Raw genomic sequence first — 21,916 nt, forward strand, 5'->3', positions numbered from 1 at the left:
TGAGAAATACTTAGAAAAGCAAATGGATTTGTATGTAGCATTTATGGATCTGGAGAAGGCATATGATAGAGTTGATAGAGATGCTCTGTGGAAAGTTTTTATCGAGGATGTAAGGCATGTGTACGTGTAGGAAGAGAGGAAAGTGATTGGTTCTCAGTGAATGTAGGTTTGCGGCAGGGGTGTGTGATGTCTCCATGGTTGTTTAATTTGTTTATGGATGGGGTTGTTAGGGAGGTAAATGCAAGAGTTTTGGAAAGAGGGGCAAGTATGAAGTCTGTTGGGGATGAGAGAGCTTGGGAAGTGAGTCAGTTGTTGTTCGCTGATGATACAGCACTGGTGGCTGATTCATGTGAGAAACTGGAGAAGGTGGTGACTGAGTTTGGTAAAGTGTGTGAAAGAAGAAAGTTAAGAGTAAATGTGAATAAGAGCAAGGTTATTAGGTACAGTAGGATTGAGGGTCAAGTCAATTGGGAGGTAAGTTTGAATGGAGAAAAACTGGAGGAAGTAAAGTGTTTTAGATATCTGGGAGTGGATCTGGCAGTGGATGGAACCATGGAAGCGGAAGTGGATCATAGGGTGGGGGAGGGGGCGAAAATTCTGGGAGCCTTGAAGAATGCGTGGAAGTCGAGAACATTATCTCGGAAAGCAAAAATGGGTATGTTTGAAGGAACAGTGGTTCCAACAATGTTGTATGGTTGCGAGGCGTGGGCTATGGATAGAGTTGTGCGCAGGAGGATGGATGTGCTGGAAATGAGATGTTTGAGGACAATGTGTGGTGTGTGTTGGTTTGATCTAGTAAGTAACATAAGGGTAAGAGAAATGTGTGGAAATAAAAAGAGAGTGGTTGAGAGAGCAGAAGAGGGTGTTTTGAAATGGTTTGGGCACATGGAGAGAATGAGTGAGGAAAGATTGACCAAGAGGATATATGTGTCAGAGGTGGAGGGAACGAGGAGAAGTGGGAGACCAAATTGGAGGTGGAAAGATGGAGTGAAAAAGATTTTGTGTGATCGGGGCCTGAACATGCAGGAGGGTGAAAGGAGGGCAAGGAATAGAGTGAATTGGATCGATGTGGTATACCGGGGTTGACGTGCTGTCAGTGGATTGAATTAGGGCATGTGAAGCGTCTGGCGTAAACCATGGAAAGCTGTGTAGGTATGTATATTTGCGTGTGTGGACGTATGTATATACATGTGTATGGGGGTGGGTTGGGCCATTTCCTTTGTCTGTTTCCTTGCGCTACCTCGCAAACGCGGGAGACAGCGGCAAAAAAAAATATATATATATATTCATGTCTTGCTAATATTTGTAAACCATCATATATTCATGGTCCCTGAATGAAAAAGAGGAAATGAAATACAACAAGCAGTTTTCTACTAGTTCAGTTAGCAGAGAAATTTGTTGAGTTATAAGCATTCTTTGAAATAAACATACTTTCTTTCTTAAAGGAAAACCTCTCAACTTGTCCTTTTTAGTAACCTGACATATCACTGTTATAATGCTTTATTATACCAGCTAATATGCCAACTGCATCTATAAAAATATCATCCAATAACCTATTGCAAATGATTATTTTCTTACAGAACAAATAAGCAACACTTTTACATAGTACCTAAAATGATAATCATCACCTGGTAAAATGTAACTAACGATAGCATAGTTGAGGAAGATAAGGATGATTTCTAACAATTAGAAAATTGGTTATGGTGATACCTCATACAAATGAAAGGCACAAGATACAAGCAGTCACACCCATAAATCATAAACATACAACAGCAGCATACATACAATACTCTCACCTGGCTATCATCCAGACAATCTGTAGGGCTCAAGATACTAAATGCTGGACCTTGAGAATTCTAAACTAATAATGAATAAAGCTAAGCATATACTGTATATCAAATACACAGAAAATAAAAATTTTCAGGCATAAAAACTACAACCAAAGAAAACAACAGCTTAAAGAGACTGCCCGTAGCACAAGGCACATGGAAAATTATGGGTATATAACTGTGGTTGAAGCATCAAAATATATATAAGTAAACAAAAAGTTTGATTCTGGGAAGGAGAATCACTATAACAGACTTTTCTGGGGCAGGAGAAGTAGCCTTTGTTAAGGTAAATGGAAAGAAAATGAGACAGCAGTGAACTTTGAAGCTCAGGATAACAAAGGAACAATCTAATTGAAAAACCAAGTTTAATCATCACAGGTAAGGAGGCTAACTAAATTTCAAGTAAAAATAAATTGGAAAGAAACCCCCACAAAAAAGAATCACAAAAGACTGGTGATGTGACTGAGAGCTACTTGTGTTTTCAGCAGTATAAAAAAAGTGCCTTGTGCATATGGGTGTGCGGCACTACGGCAGCTCACCTCCCGCAACGCCTGCCCAATCACGGATGTAAGAAGTTAGGGTAGGCGGAGCGGGTGGCTGGGCGGCAGCTCAGGCGGGGCAGCATGGCCACAGACCAGCCAGAGCAGGACAGCACAAGCCAGTCACAAGCCTACAAGAGAAATGCACAGCCGAAGCCACCACTACTGCCCAAGCGCCACCTGCAAGCTAGCTGGGCTGGTCAGGATGACAGGTGGTGAGAGTGGAGAAAGCATTGCAGGCAGCGCAGGGGCAGCTAGGTGGTAGCAACTGCTCTGGAAGGAGCCTTACACTGTTGTTGCGCCCGGCCCGAGAGCTCGCGGATGAGCGCCGCATGCTCGGTCTCCATGGGCTTCGACCCCAAGGTGTTTACACAATTCAAAGTGCTCCTGAAACACAAGGGCAGAAACAGGGCGTCACACAGGGTAGGGCACAACACACTTACACAGGCAAGCACACACACAAAGAAGCATACATCCATACATACCTTTAACCCAAGATACACAGGAGTAAGTGAAAAGCCACAATCTGTAAAAATCTATGAAACAAGATACATGAAAATCCTAGATTTCTCAACTTACTTTTTTCCCCTGTTGACAAACATTCCTACAGATTCAGTATTTCTAGTGTTTCTACAATATCCATGAAAAATGATTTAAGTCCAGTTATACATGTAACTGTAAACATTCTGCATTCTGTGGTTATAATGAAAAGTAAAATAATTGTCTTTCTTATCCTACTCTGATCAAAAAATATAAAATTTCTAAAACTGATGGCTTCACTGAATTGTTGTAGCACACATCACACGGATGTTTTGTAAGCTTATAGATGTGCCTCTCCTTTGATTTCACTGGCATCACCTGGATATGTGTTCCTCTTCTCATCTCTGGAACAAACCAAAGAGGATGTCAAATAAAATGAAAATAACTAAAAGAAAACAAAGAGTCAATTAACGAAGTACAAAGAATGCAAAAGATTTAACAAAAAATATGGAAAGTCGGTTTCACTGTTTCTCATTTATGTCAAAAATTAAGTAAATAGATAACTAAATAAATTAATGATTACAAACAGAAAAAAATATAGTCTGTGGTAAAACCTTTGTCATGTTTTTCATGCCATTACAGAAGATTGAACAGCAAATATTCCTATACACATTGTAAGAGCTGAACACACACAACAATTAATCCTTATATACAAAATAACGATCAAACATCCATCACTGACACAACAACGACATTTGCTGTCCCACAAACTCACACAAATTTACACCTAAGTTTAAATGTACAGATCAAATAATGAATGTCACACATACCTTCACATAATAATCTTTCATTTTTGTTGAGCTACTGATAAGTACAGCTATGTTTGCCTTTAAAGACAAATACTATTTGTTTAGGCTCAGTGTCTGTGCCAATGTGTGCTGGGTGCTACTTGAGTCTCACCTTATACTCCAATATATCATAAAAGTTAAATGATGCACTGACTTTACTGTTATCAATCCATGCAAAATTTTATGTGACGCAACAAAACCAGACCATCTAAGCTTAGGAAAATTCACATATGGCCAATGATGTCATGTTTCTTGAGCACAAAACTGACACTGACAAAGATTTCTTTTATAAATGCTTTAACATTCTTAAAATGTACTTAAACTTCAAGTAATCATAAGGGTTTGGTTTCCCAGAGCATTATGATATATTTCAGTCATTTAGTCACAATTATAAGTGAACTCATTACTGGAAAAACTATTAATGCATCATATAGTGTTCTTTTTTCATAAACTACCCACTTAGACAAAACCACTCTTACAAAAAGTACCACTTTTAGATGGAGACTTATTACTCAAACTTCAACAGAGAATAAATTACCTTAAATATTACACTCATGACTCTTTTCAGTATGTTTTTTATTTCTAATTGCAGTTTCACTGAAATTAGGATTAACTTCATTTTCATGAGTAATTTCATTGTAACTTTAAATGCATGGTCTCTTTACAAACTCTACCTCAAAGTACCTTATATAATAGAGGTCCAGTATCAATATACTATCCTAGCACATGAGGAATCAGTAGTGATGTTCTCAGTTGTACACTGGAGCATTCATAGTAATGAAAAATTCATTTTTAAAGATATATGACACCTGTAAACATAAATGACAAAAGGATAAAAATGTAAGTCTCTTAGACCCTTATGCTGGAATCTGACTAAATGTACAAATTAAGGTCAGTGCACAGTACAGTACTAAATAAAGTCCCATCTAATCTGATAGGAAAGTCAGGTTTACATGTGATTGTGCAGTGAACCAAGAATAATCATGAAAACAAGTGGGCACAGCCTAACTAGCAAATGTATGGAAATTTGCTTGCATAACTGTAGAGATGAAAGATCCACTAGGAAATAAAACATAATGAATCACTTTTTAATTCCATATCCCACATAATCCATAGCTGAGCTAGTTTGGCTGTAGATGTGATTGTAGTGACGAAGAATAAGCAGATAATGAACTATCAATAACTATGTGCCAGCCCCCAATAAGTATATGTGAGACCACAAGTGACTACGTGCAAGATGATTAGCTTGTGTCATGAAAAAAAAAAATTTCAGAGTAAATTACTTACCTTTTTAGCTTACTTTGTAAATAAACAAGTATATATTTAAAATACATGAACAAATCTATTTCAGCAATATTTACATAGTGCTAAGGTTTAAGGCTGAGGTAAAATTAATGACCAATAAGTTGCACAAAGGAACCATGCAGATCCTTCGTGCCTTCAGATAAAGAAGCTATCTGCCTCAGGATTAACTGCATCTTCACTACCCAAGGAAGATTTCCAAATGGTTCGACCAAACTCCCTCCAATGATTTTCAGAAAATGCATGACACACAGATGGACTGAGAGAATACATGGATGTGTAATTTTGTAGCATTAACCTGCTGCTTTTGGGTAGGAGAGGTAATATACTGCAGAAAAATTATCTTCAATCTTCATAGAGCATGAAATACCGAGATTCTGAATTATTTTCTAATTTCATCTCATTCTGGTAAGGAAAAATAATCACTGAACTGTTCCAATGTCTACCTCTTAAAGAAAACAATATCTTTACAGCTTTGCCAATTCAAAGCACAGGTTCTCTAAATTTGTATATCAAGTATAATGAAGGTTTATTTTCCAAATACTGCACTACTATACTGCTATTTCTATTATATACTGAAATGAAATTTTCAACATTTACAAAGTGAAAAATATCTCCACAATGATTAACTGACTGCAAATCAACACTGAAATAATTAGATGATTTTTTCTTGTATTAAATGACAACCAATTCTTGATTCCTAGATTTTGGATCCTGTTCAGGGTTGGTTGGTTGCCTGGGCTTTAAGCCTATCAACTGCCTGGGTGATCAGGTTGGTTGGTTGCCTGGGCTTGAAGCCTATCAACTGCCTGACTGAACAGGTTGGTTGGTTGCCTGGGCTTTCAGCTTATCAACTGCCTGGGTCATAAAAAGAATCAAAGTCAATCAGCATCTACAAAAAAAAAAAAAAAAATCACATCTTCAGGTGCTGAGGATAATCAAAAGACCACATACACTTTCACTATGCATGTGGCTCTTGTCCTGTTTATGTCAGTTAAACTAGCAAACCCTTATCAAAACCCGTAATCATGCTTCTCTCAGTACAGTGCTATAAATGTCAAAGCAATCATATTTCTTAAACCCAATTTTAGTCTAGCATTTGAACTGAAGTGAATTGTATAAACAATAAAGTATGCTTGGTCTAACAGTGATGCACCATAGCATAGTGGTATCAACCAGTTAAAAATACATCTATAACTGACAGACAGTCTCAAGAAAAAAAAATCCGATGATTAATGTTTTCATGCATCAGCTTTAATTTGTGGAATAAATCTCATATTTCACTTATGGTAGGGATATTGTGTGTCTGGCAGTGTGGTACAGTCTTCAAAGTCAAATGAATATCATTTGTGGCTTTAGTTATCCCATTTAAATAACAACAGAAGGAAGAAACTTTTGCTTATTGTCCATCTATTTAATATTTTTGCTGTTTCTGCTCTGAGTGATATTTTTCCTCTACCAGTAAGTAACCATGGATTCTACGATGTTGTCCCAGGAAGTAAAGGCCTGTATTTGTGCTTGAGAGTGAGATTCAAGATGCAGTACTGTAGCAGGATCAAGTCCACCATCAGTACACTTGTTTGGGCTTCCTTCTAAAGTCATCTCTACCCAAAAAGCAGGGTCTTGTTGACCTAGGAAGACTAGTAAGGCAACTGTGAAACTGATGGAATGGTTTTTTAACATTTCATGCTTAATCCGATTCTCAGGTACCTTACTGGTCTCCCTATGTAGACCAGTCTTAGCTTTTCAGGAAAGGATAAAATAGGAAGGAAGCCCAAACAAAGAGTGTAGATGGTGGACTTTGCCCTGCCATTATGTATTGAAATCTCACTTGCAGATGTATTTTCTTGTTTCCAAGCATGAACACAGGTCTTTTCTTCATGGGATAACAGCTTAGGTCCCATGGTTGGGGAAAAATATCAACACAACTGAAATTATGAAAATATCACTGAAAACAAGGACAGTGAGCAAAAGTGGCATCCCTTCACTCTCAGTAACACAGGGAGACTGAGGCAATAAATCATGTCCAGCTGAATTCAAAGATTGTACCATTCTACTAGGTATATGATATCCCCATGATAATCAAGATACAGGATTTGTTCTGCCAATAAAACCTGATGTATAACATCCTTATTTTCAGGGGTATATATATTGGTTGAACACTGATGTACTGTGGCACACTTAACATTTAAAGCTACATCTATTAACTGAGTTGTAGAGCAATAACTGATTACTCCTGTGACTATGATTGATATCAGTAATTGCTTGATTCCCTTAAAGACAGCACCAGAAGCTTGGGCAACCACTACTAAATAATTTTTCCTGTAATATCAACCTAGACCAGAAACACTGGTTCTTGATGCTGATTGCAGAGAACACTTTTCCACTACCAGCATTTGGAAAAATTGCAGCAACTAAGTCTCCAAATTTTTTCCAATATCAAATTAGATATCAAATTCCACTGGGGAAGGTATTACTGTCATTATTTCCATTACTTCAGCTCATCATTTCTAATGAACAATCTTTTACACAGATATTCATTTATATGGCAGGGTTAAACTGAACTTCAATAGCATCCAGCAACAATACTGAAGTCTGCACACGATCACTGAGCTGCATTTTTCCAATACTTCTAATCAACTACAATGACTGTCATGAGAAGGATGTATTTCACTCTCCTGAAGAAGCACTGATTTATATATTACCACTATCTTTATGAATTTTGAAACTGAGCACAGACAAATTATACAAGAATATGGAGAATATGCAAGTGTAATTACATTTTCATACATTAAAAGAGGGCATTCACACTTACTTTTGTTAAACAACTGTTACAGTTCCTTTACATTTTCTATATTCAGTCTTACTACTTAGCTTATTCTAATAACCAATCTCAGTATCACCATATTTGTGCTTCCCATCTTTCTAACTTGTTTCTTGTTTAGTTTCTTGCAACTGCCTCTCATAGGTTTCTTTTCCTAGTCTTGAAAAACTTTTCACACTTAACACTAAATTTCTTGCAGAAATTGTTTCCCTTCTCCATTCTTTATTTTGGTATGGGGAAACTTGAAGATGCTAACCTCTCCTTGTGGCTCTGGTCCTATATTCTTGGTACCAACTTTATTACATTTTCAAACTGTGTTGAAGTTGCCAGTGCCATCACATAAAGGCTTAGTACTGGAGTCCTTGCTATTCCTAATACAAAATGAGTAAATGGCTCACCAAAAGAACTTGAATTGTACTTTCATATGTTTGTGGATGATGTTACAGTATTAAGAAAAGATGTATCCAGGGACCCACAAACACTTAGATTCCAGCAACAGCTTTGGATGGATACAAGGCTAATCACATTCAATCAACCTAAATGCAAAGTGAAGAAGATTGGACACTGAGAAAGATGTCTTAAATATGACTACAATCTTGTATAATATAAAACACAGGAATGTATGTGAAGGTGACAAGGTGACATGGAAGGTAGTATGGTATCTAACTCACTCCCGGAACATCAAATAAAGAACTGTAAAAACAAATATCATTGTTGCTTCATACCTGAAACTGTATTAGAGTCCAAGAAAAGGAAATGGCCCAAGAACTATTTACAACTTATATCAAATTTAAACAGGAGCATGCATGAGTAACTTGGTTATCCCCACTTGAAGAGACACAGAGATCTGACAGAGAAAATATAAGGTAAGAAAAAGAGGAAAAATATAATTATAACTTTCAGTTTCCAGAATAAAACTAATAGTAGATAGATTTTTTTTCTAAATTAACATGGAAAGTTCAATAAGAGGATATAGATACAGCAAGATATTTCGAAAATGTGTGCTGAAATATAAGTAAAGAACTGAGTTGGGAATGAATGAAACAATTTAAGTGAAAAAGCTGTGAATGCAGAAAGTAAAGTGAAATTTCTAGCTATGATGGTACGAAGGTTTTGAAGATAATGCCCTACAAGACTGAAGCTCCATTTTCGATACAGTACAAGCTAATGATTATGCACAGACGATTGATTACACAGACACAGACAGACAGACAGACAGACAGACAGACACACACACACACACATACATACACACACAGGGGAAAAGGCACCAGATATTATTGGAGTACAGAAACTCAGCTTACCAAAGAGATAAGCTCTCACCTGTATTCTCCAAAGGGGTAAAAGATAGTAAAACAGAAAAAAGATGGCAAAGAAAGGGGAGGATTAGCCCTATCAGTAAAAGATAGCCTGAAATCTAAAGAAGAGGTGGAAGATGGCCCATTCAAACAATACACAATGGAGAGAGTAACTTTGAGGAAGAGGAGCAGAGTGGTGTTCATATTACATAATCCTCCAAAGGGATGTAAATTTAGGGATGCAGTTGTGTGTGAATGAGGTGTTTAAAATGTTTATAGAAAGACTATCAAAGGTTGTAAAATTAGTGATTAGATAAAAGGTCATGAGATATAGGAATAAAAGAGGAGATGAATGGTGGATGAAAGAGATTAGAAATGCTGTGGAAGAGAAGAAAAAGGAATATGGTAGATTGCTTAAAAGGAATGTACCAATGGAAGTTCAGCAAAGGAGGAGGGAAGAATATAAGATGTGCAAGTGGAATGTTAGAAAGCTTATAAAGGAAAGCAAAGAAAGAGTAGATGAAGATTTTGGAAGAAAGTTGAGTAAAGAGTTAAGGATAATAAGAAACTGTACTGGAAGGGAGTGAAAAATGAAAGAGGTGAATACAAAAAAGCAAACATTAATGTGAGAAGTAAGAAAAAGGAGGTGCTGAATCAAGAAGAGGAAGTGAAAGGAAGAGGGAAAGAGTATTTTGAAGAACAGATGAATGTGGGGGTGAGGCAGCAGTTGTTACATGCATGGGTATGGATGATGAAAAGAAGAGGATACAAGTGCAAAGGCCTATGGCAAAATGGGAGGTAAAAAGGGCAATAATGAGGCTAAAAAAGGCACCAGGAGTGGATGGGATTATGGCTGAAATGTTGAAGGATGGGAGAAAAAGTGTGACAGAGTGGATGCACCCAATACATAATTTAGCATAGAAACAGAAGGTTGTGCCTAAGGATTGAATGAAAGGTTTTATTGTTTCTTTATTCAAAGGAAAAGGTGCTTAGGATGTATATAGCAATTAAAGGGGAATATGTTTGTTTAGTGTACCAGGAAACAGTGATGATTGATAGAGTGATGGGAGTAACTGAATGCAGAATAAATGAGGAGCAAAGGATTTTTGGAAAGGAATGTGTGGATCAGATTTTGTGGTGAGGACTGTGAAAAAGTTTATGATCTAAAGAAAGCATATTACAGAGTCTAGTGGAATCCTTTATGAGATGTGTTAAGGATATATGGAGTAGAGGGATAACTGCTGAACAGTGTGAAAGCCTTCTACAAAGAAGCAAATGCATGTTTAAGAGTGCATCAAGAGTTGAACAAAAGTTTCATTATACACATGAGTGTGAGGCAGGGCTAGGTGATGTCACCATGGCACTTTAACATACGTATGGATGGAGTGATAAGAGATGAAAGCAAAACTAGGGAAATAGGAATTGCAGAGATAAAGTGTGGCAGTGAGGTATGGTGGCTTGTGACAAGCCTGTATGTGAATGGTACTGTTGTTTGCAGAGAGTGAAGACAAGTTGCAGAAGGTTGTAAATGTGCTTTACGATAAGTTTAAGCATATGCAACTGAATGTAAATACAAGTAAAAGTTTTTTTAGATTGAAGGATTCAGTCATGGAAAAAAGTTCATATCAAGGCCAAGCATTAATTGGAATATATAGAGAGAATTATGAAATGGAAAAAAGAAAAGACACGGAAAAGTATTTAAAAATTTTTGGAGAGAGTGAAAAACCTGTCTTTTGAAGTGTGCCATGTCTTAGTTATAGGGAAAGACATGAGAAAGGAGAGACTTCCAAAGATTTGACGGGTAGGGAAAAAAGCAGGTATCAAAATGGCCCACCCTTGAGTTGCTGATGGCCACACAATAATCATGTGATGTAGCAGCCAGCTGTTGGGAGCAAAATTCAAAGTAAAACCTATAGAAGAAAAGTGAACCAACATTGTGGCATAAGGTAAGGGGGTTAAATCTGGAAGTTAGCCTGGGACACTTCATAAGTCGGACTGCTTTTGACTCAACTCTGTCAAAGTAAGGATGCAGAGCTACAACCACCCCAAGAGCAATACTTCAAACAAGGACGAATCAATCCATTGTATAAACAAAGCAACTGTTTGGAAGAGAAGTTGCAACATCTAAACAGGACACCCAGTTTGTTAATGGCAGACTACTATTCCTGTCAGGTGGGGTTTCCAAGAAAGAGTGGATGTTACAGTAATACCAAGTATGTTTATAGAGTCAAAAGGTGGAATTACAGGACGATCAAAGCAAAGATGAGAGCTGTGAGGAATTTTCGATAGAGAGACGGGAAGAAATTGGGTCTTGGAGGCACTGAACTTAACAAGATTTTGTTTAACCCACTGAGATATTCTGTCCAAGTCTGAGTTTACTGAGGAAGTTGTGTCAAGACAAAATGCAGCTTGGGTGAAAGAAGAGAGGGCAGAATTGAAGGATGTGGATGAATGCAGTGTTGAGTCCTCAGTATATGAGTGTATTGGATTATTTGAGGAGGAGAGGAATCTTTGAAAAAAAAAAGAGAAAAAGTGTGAAGGACATGATAGAGCCTTGAGGGACACTACCGTTGATGAAGAAAAGAGGGAGGCTGATCCATCAACAACCACAGAGATAGAACAGTCACAGAGGAAGCTAGATATGAAGGACCAAAATGAGGGAGGGAAGCCAAAAGATGGGAGCTTAGAGATGAGACCCCGATGCCACACCCTGTCAAAAGCCTTAGACATTTCAAGGGCAACTACACATAACTCTCTAAAATCTCTCAGGGATGATGACCAGATATTTGTAAGATAGGAAAGAATATCACCAGTGGATCTTGCCTTATGGAAGCCATACTGGTGATTGGAGACAAGACTGATTTTTGAGGTGTTTAAGAATATGGGAGTTGAGTAGGGGTTCAAAGACTTTGGAAAAAGCAGATGTCAAAGCAAAAGGACGATAGTTAGAGGGGTCAGAATGGTCACCCTTCTTAGGGATGGGATGTATCAATGCATGCTTCCAGGAAGAAGGTAAAGTTTTCATTTTTACACGAAACAGAAGAGATGAACAAGCACAGGTGCAAGTGCAGAGGCACACTCTTTCAGTACACCTGGGATGGATGCCATCAGGACATATGCCTTGCTTGTGTCCAAAGAAAGAAGGTTTAGTAAGAGGAGCATCAGGTGGTGAAGGAATGTTAGAGTGATCCACATTGGATTAGAGGAGAAATGGGAACCAAAGAGAGTAGCTTTGTCTATGAAGGAGAGAGATATAGTACTGTCATAGCAGAAAAGTGAAGGGAAGGCAGAACGACAGAAGTTGTTAGAGATGCCCTTGCTAGAAACCAGAAACACCTAACAGTGGATAATGAGAGATTATTGCACTTCCTTTGAATAGAGGAATGCTTTGCCTCATGGACAACGTGTCTGCAGCAATTACGGGCAGTGATAAAAGCTGAATGGGAGTCAAAGAAAAGAGAGTTTTTCCAAGCCCGACATAGCTGATCTCTTCCCTGAATGGCCTCAGAACAGGAATGGTTGAACCATGGATTGGATGAAGAGGTTGTCTTACAGGAAGAGGGGATAAATGTTTCCATCCTGCAAAAATAACCTTTACTTTGGCTAAGACAAAAGCATCACCACATAAGAGACAGTAATTTACCCAAGGAAAGTTAGAAAAAAAAGTTATGTAAGTTATTCCAGTCAGCTTTGTAGAGGTGCCAGTATTTACACTTAGAAGGTACTGCTGGATGGGGGAGGTGCCATTAGAATAGATACATTTATGAGAGTGATCGGAAGAACCAATTGGGGGTGAGACTGTGTATCTACAGCTGGATGGACTAGAGGTAAAAAACAAATCCAGAATATTAGGAAAGTGGTCACAGCAGTCACGAACACAGGTAGGCTGGGGGATAATTTGCCCTAAATCAATGAGAATGGAGAATGTGAGGGCTTCAAACCCTCCACCATCCATATGGAAAGAGTTCAACCATTCCCTATGGTGAATGTTGAAATCCCTGAGGTTGAGGATCTTGGCTTGTGGGTGAGAGGATGCCACAGTCTCATGGCAGAAGTTTAGATGGTCGAAGAAGGATATAAAATTTGTAGAATTAGGAGAACAATAGAAGAAAAGTGTGGGAGTAGGGAGACAGACCTTGAGCCATATAACATCAAAATTTGGAGGCTCAAGGTCCTTGAGGCATGCAACAGGTGTGTTAATGTTGGAATAAGCACAAACATCACCTATGAACCAGATTTGTGAGTGGAGGTTGTAGTTAGATATAAAAAAAAAGTACTAGGGAGAATATCATCACACAACTGTGTCTCAGACAGAAGTAAGATATTATGAGATGGAACCATGGAAGCGGAAGTGGATCATAGGGTGGGGGAGGGGGCGAAAATTCTGGGAGCCTTGAAGAATGTGTGGAAGTCGAGAACATTATCTCGGAAAGCAAAAATGGGTATGTTTGAAGGAATAGTGGTTCCAACAATGTTGTATGGTTGCGAGGCGTGGACTATGGATAGAGTTGTGCGCAGGAGGATGGATGTGCTGGAAATGAGATGTTTGAGGACAATGTGTGGTGTGAGGTGGTTTGATCAAGTAAGTAACGTAAGGGTAAGAGAGATGTGTGGAAATAAAAAGAGCGTGGTTGAGAGAGCAGAAGAGGGTGTTTTGAAATGGTTTGGTCACATGGAGAGAATGAGTGAGGAAAGATTGACCAAGAGGATATATGTGTCGGAGGTGGAGGGAACGAGAAGAGGGAGACCAAATTGGAGGTGGAAAGATGGAGTGAAAAAGATTTTGTGTGATCGGGGCCTGAACATGCAGGAGGGTGAAAGGAGGGCAAAGAATAGAGTGAATTGGAGCGATGTGGTATACCGGGGTTGACGTGCTGTCAGTGGATTGAATCAAGGCATGTGTATGGGGGTGGGTTGGGCCATTTCTTTCGTCTGTTTCCTTGCGCTACCTCGCAAACGCGGGAGACAGCGACAAAGCAAAAAAAAAAAAAAAAAAAAAAAAAACTAAACAGATTGTGTTCAATTGAGGAGAGGTTACTAAAGAGACTAAAAATGTTGATATAGTGAATAGAAAATGAGGAAGGTTGTTTGATTTGTTTATGGATGGGGTGGTTAGGGAGGTAAATGCAAAGGTTTTGGAGAGAGAGACAAGTATGCAGTCTGTTGGGGATAAGAGGGCCTGGGAAGTGAGTCAGTTGTCATTCGCCTATGATACAGCACTGGTGGCTGATTTGAGTGAGAAACTGCAGAAGTTGGTGACTGAGTTTGGAAAAGCATGTGACAGGAGAAAGTTGAGCTTAAATGGGAATAAAATCAAGGTTCAGCAGGGTTGAGGGACAAGTTAGTTGGGATGCAAGTTTGAATGGAGAAAAATTGGAGGAAGTGGGAGAAAAATTGGAGGAAGTGAAGTGTTTTAGATATCTGGGAGTGGACCAAATGGAACCACAGAAGCAGAAATGAGCCATAGGGTGGGGAACAGGGCAATGATGAATGTGTGGAAAGAGACAGCGTTGTCTTGGAGAGCAAAAATGGGTATATTTGAAGGAATAGTAGTTCCAACAACACTATATGCTTAAGAGGTATGGGCTATAGATAGGGTTGTGTGGAGAAGGGTGGATGTGGTGGAAATGAAATGTTTAAGGGTAATATGTGGTTTGAGGTGGTTTGATCAAGTAAGTAATGAAAGGGTGAGAGACATGTGGTAATAAGAAGAGTGCAGTTGAAAAAGCAGAAGAGATTGTGTTGAAGTGGTTTGGACATATGGAAAGAATGAGAGAGGAAAGGTTGACAAAGAAGATACATGTGTCAAAAGAGGAGGGAAAAAGGAGAAGCAAGAGACCAAATAGGAGGTGGAAGGTTTGAGTGAAAAAGATATTAAAAGATCAGGGCCTGAACATGCAGGAGAGTGAGAGGCATGTATAGGATAGAGTGAATTGGAACTTTGTGGTATAACAGGTCGACAAGCCATCAATGGACTGAATTAGGGCATGTGCCATAGGGACAGGGAGCTGTGTTTCAGTACATTACACATGACAGCTAGAGAATGGTGTGAACAAATGTGGCCTTTTTTTTTTGTCTGTCTTCCTGGTGGTACCTCACTGATGCATGGGGTAGCAATGCTGTTTCCTGTGGGGTAGGGTAGTGCCAGGAATGGATGAAGGCAAGCAAGTATGAATATGTACAGATGTACATATGTATATGTCTGTATATGTGTATGTACATGTATTTAAATGTGTATATGGTGATATGAATATGTACGTGTATGTGCTTGTATGTATACATATATGTATGTGAGTGGATGGATCTTTCTTTGTTCCTGGCAATCAAGTTTGATAAATAAAATAAATATCATATAATGAGGTAAGGGGAGAATGAATTCTACCTCCATATTCCCAGCATGTTGTAGAAGGTGACAAAAGAGGGCAGGAGTATGGGTCTGGATACCCCCTTCTTGTATTTCAATTTCTAAAAAGAGGAATAGAAGGAGCCAGGAAAGGAGTGCTCATCCTCCTCAAAGGTTCAGGCTAGGGTGTCTAAATGTGTGTAGATGTAACAAAGAAGAGTGAAGAAGTAGGCAGTATGTTTGAGGAAGGAAACCTGTTTGTTTTAGCTCTGAGTGAAACAAAGTCTAAGGGTAAAGGGGAAGAATGGTTTAGAAATGTCTTAGAAGTAAAGTCAAGGGTTGATGAGAGGACAAGAGCTAAGAAAGAAGAAGCACGACTCCTGGTGAAGGAGTTGTGGGAGTCTATGATAGAGTGTAAGGAAGTAAATTCCAAATTGATGTTGGTAAAACTGAAAGTGAATGGTGAGGGATGGGTGATTATTAGTGTTTATGCACCTGTAGCTATGAGAAGAAAGATCATGTCTGCAAATTGCTGTCAACATGGGTGACTGATTTCTTCAACCAAATGTTTTCCCTTCTTGTGTTGATCTCTTTCATTTGAGCAATCTTTAATGCTCTCTGTGGGTACCCCTCTATCAGAGTAGTAACATTTTATTGGCACAGCTAACTCAAGGATATTGTTTGGTCTTCTAAGGTTCTCAATTGTGTCCTTACTTTGCTGGATTCTTGTCTGTTAAACTGTTATCCCAATGGTGCATTTCACTGTTATTCTTTATAATTATGTTCACTTCTATGTTTTCCAGCCTTCCATCAATCTTGTCAATATCATATTCTATAATGGATAAATTTTGATTTTTTCTTTTGGAGATGTATTGCTACACTGTATATAACAAACAGAAACTTAATTGTAAAACTTTAAACTTTTTTCCCTCTTCCTTACATACTATGTCTTACTGTAAAGTTGGGTGGTATCCTTATCTTAAAGAGCATGGAGGTTTACCAATCCCTTGAGTTATGATAATCTAACTACACTGTGCTACAATCAGAATGCCTTGAAACATCCTTAGAGCCTAAAATATACCTAAAATCCAATATGCACCTTGAATAATGCTAATGCACCAATGGAATATCACTTGTATTATGCTTTCATAAAGATATGTGGCTAACTGCTTAGGAGTTATGATCAGAATACAATAGATCCTAAGAACTTGGCTGTTTTTCATGCTCAAAAATGTAGGAAGACCCTTTGCTAACAAAAAATATAGCCTGTTTACCATCCTATAATACATAAGGAGTAATTATTTTGTAGCACAGTTCTGCAATGTAGAATAAAGCCTCTGGAAGCCATAATCTAAGACAAAGAAATGTTCAAAACAACATATGTTTTTTAATTTTTGCTGGCAACCCTTGATTATCCTAAATTTTTTTAAAGAACCTAAAAAGATGCATAAAAATATTTCAAACAGCGTGCACACTGCACCACAGCAATTGATGTACTCATCACCTAATGTTTTGTGGTACTGGTGATTGTTTACCATCTCCCATGTGCTTTCTGGCATGGTGTTGGACAATGACCCCTTTCTAGAAATGTGAACAATTGCCTGACAGTTCCTCGAAGTCATCTACATCCTGCATAAAGTGCAAGAGAAATGTTTTAAGCCTTGAAAAGAATAGGGAATTGTGCAAGAGGATGGATAAGGGTGACTCAAAGGCAGCACTTACGAAGGGCTTCTGTGTTGGCATGAAAACCATTTACGATACCACCAAGCAGCAGAAGATCAAGGCATTTAGCAGTACTTATTTGCTTATCTAAAATAATTCAATGAGGGGTTGTGATGCTATTTCCTGAGCAGTGGGGTCACAACAGGATTGGATGAAGGCAAGCAAGTATGAATAAGCACATGTGTATATATGTACATGTCTGTGTATGTATATGTATATGTATGTATATGTCGATATGTATGTATATGTTGATATGTATATGCATGTGCATGTATGTGTGGTTATGATCCTTTCTAATATATATATATATATATATATATATATATATATATATATATATATATATATATATATATATAAAAAAAAAAAATATATATATATATATTTTTTTTTGCTTTGGCGCTGTCTCCCGCGTTTGCGAGGTAGCGCAATGAAACAGACGAAAGAAATGGCCCAACCCACCCCCATACACATGTATATACATACGTCCACACACGCAAATATACATACCTACACAGCTTTCCATGGTTTACCCCAGATGCTTCACATGCCTTGATTCAATCCACTGACAGCACGTCAACCCCGGTATACCACATCGCTCCAATTCACTCTATTCCTTGCCCTCCTTTCACCCTCCTGCATGTTCAGGCCCCGATCACACAAAATCTTTTTCACTCCATCTTTCCACCTCCAATTTGGTCTCCCTCTTCTCCTCGTTCCCTCCACCTCTGACACATATATCCTCTTGGTCAATCTTTCCTCACTCATTCTCTCCATGTGACCAAACCATTTCAAAACACCCTCTTCTGCTCTCTCAACCACGCTCTTTTTATTTCCACACATCTCTCTTACCCTTACCACCTCACACCACACATTGTCCTCAAACATCTCATTTCCAGCACATCCATCCTCCTGCGCACAACTCTATCCATAGTCCACGCCTCGCAACCATACAACATTGTTGGAACCACTATTCCTTCAAACATACCCATTTTTGCTCTCCGAGATAATGTTCTCGACTTCCACACATTCTTCAAGGCTCCCAGAATTTTCGCCCCCTCCCCCACCCTATGATCCACTTCCGCTTCCATGGTTCCATCCGCTGCCAGATCCACTCCCAGATATCTAAAACACTTCACTTCCTCCAGTTTTTCTCCATTCAAACTCACCTCCCAATTGACTTGACCCTCAACCCTACTGTACCTAATAACCTTGCTCTTATTCACATTTACTCTTAACTTTCTTCTTTCACACACTTTACCAAACTCAGTCACCAGCTTCTGCAGTTTCTCACAAGAATCAGCCACCAGCGCTGTATCATCAGCGAACAACAACTGACTCACTTCCCAAGCTCTCTCATCCCCAACAGACTTCATACTTGCCCCTCTTTCCAAAACTCTTGCATTCACCTCCCTAACAACCCCATCCATAAACAAATTAAACAGCCATGGAGACATCACACACCCCTGCCGCAAACCTACATTCACTGAGAACCAATCACTTTCCTCTCTTCCTACATGTACACATGCCTTACATCCTCGATAAAAACTTTTCACTGCTTCTAACAACTTGCCTCCCACACCATATATTCTTAATACCTTCCACAGAGCATCTCTATCAACTCTATCATATGCCTTCTCCAGATCCATAAATGCTACATACAAATCCATTTGCTTTTCTAAGTATTTCTCACATACATTCTTCAAAGCAAACACCTGATCCACACATCCTCTACCACTTCTGAAACCACACTGCTCTTCCCCAATCTGATGCTCTGTACATGCCTTCACCCTCTCAATCAATACCCTCCCATATAATTTGCCAGGAATACTCAACAAACTTATACCTCTGTAATTTGAGCACTCACTCTTATCCCCTTTGCCTTTGTACAATGGCACTATGCACGCATTCCGCCAATCCTCAGGCACCTCACCATGAGTCATACATACATTAAATAACCTTACCAACCAGTCAACAATACAGTCACCCCCTTTTTTAATAAATTCCACTGCAATACCATCCAAACCTGCTGCCTTGCCGGCTTTCTTCTTCCGCAAAGCTTTTACTACCTCTTCTCTGTTTACCAAATCATTTTCCCTAACCCTCGCACTTTACACAGCACCTCGACCAAAACACCCTATATCTGCCACTCTATCATCAAACACATTCAACAAACCTTCAAAATACTCACTCCATCTCCTTCTCACATCACCATTACTTGTTATCACCTCCCCATTTGCGCCCTTCACTGAAGTTCCCATTTGCTCCCTTGTCTTACGCACTTTATTTACCTCCTTCCAGAACATCTTTTTATTCTCCCTAAAATTTAATGATACTCTCTCACCCCAACTCTCATTTGCCCTTTTTTTCACCTCTTGCACCTTTCTCTTGACCTCCTGTCTCTTTCTTTTATACGTCTCCCACTCAATTGCATTTTTTCCCTGCAAAAATCGTCCAAATGCCTCTCTCTTCTCTTTCACTAATACTCTTACTTCTTCATCCCACCACTCACTACCCTTTCTAATCAACCCACCTCCCACTCTTCTCATGCCACAAGCATCTTTTGCGCAATCCATCACTGATTCCCTAAATACATCCCATTCCTCCCCCACTCCCCTTACTTCCATTGTTCTCACCTTTTTCCATTCTGTACTCAGTCTCTCCTGGTACTTCCTCACACAAGTCTCCTTCCCAAGCTCACTTACTCTCACCACCCTCTTCACCCCAACATTCACTCTTCTTTTCTGAAAACCCATACAAATCTTCACCTTAGCCTCCACAAGATAATGATCAGACATCCCTCCAGTTGCACCTCTCAGCACATTAACATCCATATATATATATATATATATATATATATATATATATATATATATATATATATATATATATACATGCCCTGATTCAATCCACTGACAGCACGTCAACCCCGGTATACCACATCAATCCAATTCACTCTATTCCTTGCCCTCCTTTCACCCTCCTGCATGTTCAGGCCTCGATCACACAAAATATATTTTTTTTTTCTTTTTAAGCTATTCGCCATTTCCCGCATTAGCAAGGTAGCTTTAAGAACAGATGACTGGGCCTTTGTGGAAATATCCTCACCTGGCCCCCCTCTGTTCCTTCTTTTGGAAAATTAAAAAAAACGAGAGGGGAGGATTTCTAGCCTCCCACTCCCACCCCTTTTAGTCGCCTTCTACGACACGCAGGAATACGTGGGAAGTATTCTTAATCCCCTATCCCATATATATATATATATATATATATATATATATTTTTTTTTCATTTATTTTTATTTTGCTTTGTCGCTGTCTCCCGCGTCAGCAAGGTAGCGCAAGGAAACAGACAAAAGAATGGCCCAACCCGCCCACATACACATGTATATACATACAAGTCCTAACACGCAAATATACAAACCTATACATCTCAATGTACACACATATATATATACACACACAGACATATACATATATACACATGTACATAATTTCATCTGTCTGCCTTTATTTGTTCCCATTGCCACCTCGCCACACATGGAATAACAACCCCCTCCCCCTCATGTGTGCGAGGTAGCGCTAGGGAAAGACACCAAAGGCCCCATTCGTTCACACTCAGTCTCTACCTGTCATGTAATAATGCACCGAAACCACAGCTCCCTTTCCACATCCAGGCCCCACACAACTTTCCATGGTTTACCCCAGACGCTTCACATGTCCTGGTTCAATCCATTGACAGCACGTCGACCCCGGTATACCACATAGTTCCAATTCACTCTATTCCTTGCACGCCTTTCACCCTCCTGCATGTTCAGGCCCCGATCACTCAATGTCTTTTTCACTCAATCTTTCCACCTCCAATTTGGTCTCCCAATTCTCCTCGTTCCCTCCACCTCTGACACATATATCCTCTTGGTCAGTCTTTCCTCACTCATTCTCTCCAAGGGACCAAACCATTTCAAAACACGCTCTTCTGCTCTCTCAACCACGCTCTTTTTACTTCCACACATCTCTCTTACCCTTACATTACTTACTCGATCAAACCACCTCACACCACATATTGTCCTCAAACATCTCATTTCCAGCACATCCACCCTCCTGCGCACAACTCTATCCATAGCCCACGCCTCGCAACCATACAACATTGTTGGAACCACTATTCCTTCAAACATAGCCATTTTTGCTTTCCGAGATAATGTTCTCGACTTCAAAGCATTCTTCAAGGCTCCCAGAATTTTCGCCCCCTCCCCCACCCTATGATTCACTTCCGCTTCCATGGTTCCATCCGCTGCCAGATCCACTCCCAGATATCTAAAACACTTTACTTCCTCCAGTTTTTCTCCATTCAAACTTACCTCCCAATTGACTTGACCCTCAACCCTACTCTACCTAATAACCTTGCTCTTATTCACATTTACTCTTAACTTTCTTATTTCACACACTTTACCAAACTCAGTCACCAGCTTCTGCAGTTTCTTACATGAATCAGCCACCAGCGCTGTATCATCAGCGAACAACAACTGACTCACTTCCCAAGCTCTCTCATCCACAACAGACTGCATACTTATCCCTCTTTCCAAAACTCTTGCATTCACCTCCCTAACAACCCCATCCATAAACAAATTAAACAACCATGGAGACATCACACACCCCTGCCGCAAACCTACATTCACTGAGAACCAATCACTTTCCTCTCTTCCTACATGTACACATGCCTTACATCCTCGATAAA

At 39.3% G+C, this 21,916-nt stretch overlaps 1 protein-coding gene across 24 annotated transcripts in view; it reads right to left on the reverse strand.

The window, feature by feature from the left end:
- Positions 1 to 21,916, reverse strand: part of Glut1 (Glucose transporter 1) — a 904,849-nt gene that overhangs the window by 71,064 nt on the left and 811,869 nt on the right. For 15 of the 24 annotated variants that reach the window (XM_071694280.1, XM_071694283.1, XM_071694284.1 and 12 more), the window contains one exon: positions 2,658 to 2,755. The exons of 4 other annotated variants lie outside the window; for them this stretch is intronic. In XM_071694280.1, coding sequence (XP_071550381.1) covers positions 2,658 to 2,755 — 98 coding nt within the window. Of the gene's footprint in view, positions 1 to 1,363; positions 3,253 to 21,916 lie in introns of those variants that run through there. 5 more of the 24 variants (XM_071694289.1, XM_071694288.1, XM_071694287.1 and 2 more) reach the window with 3 other exon arrangements.

This window comes from Panulirus ornatus, chromosome 57, assembly GCF_036320965.1.
Source record: "Panulirus ornatus isolate Po-2019 chromosome 57, ASM3632096v1, whole genome shotgun sequence".
Classification (NCBI taxonomy): domain Eukaryota; kingdom Metazoa; phylum Arthropoda; class Malacostraca; order Decapoda; family Palinuridae; genus Panulirus; species Panulirus ornatus.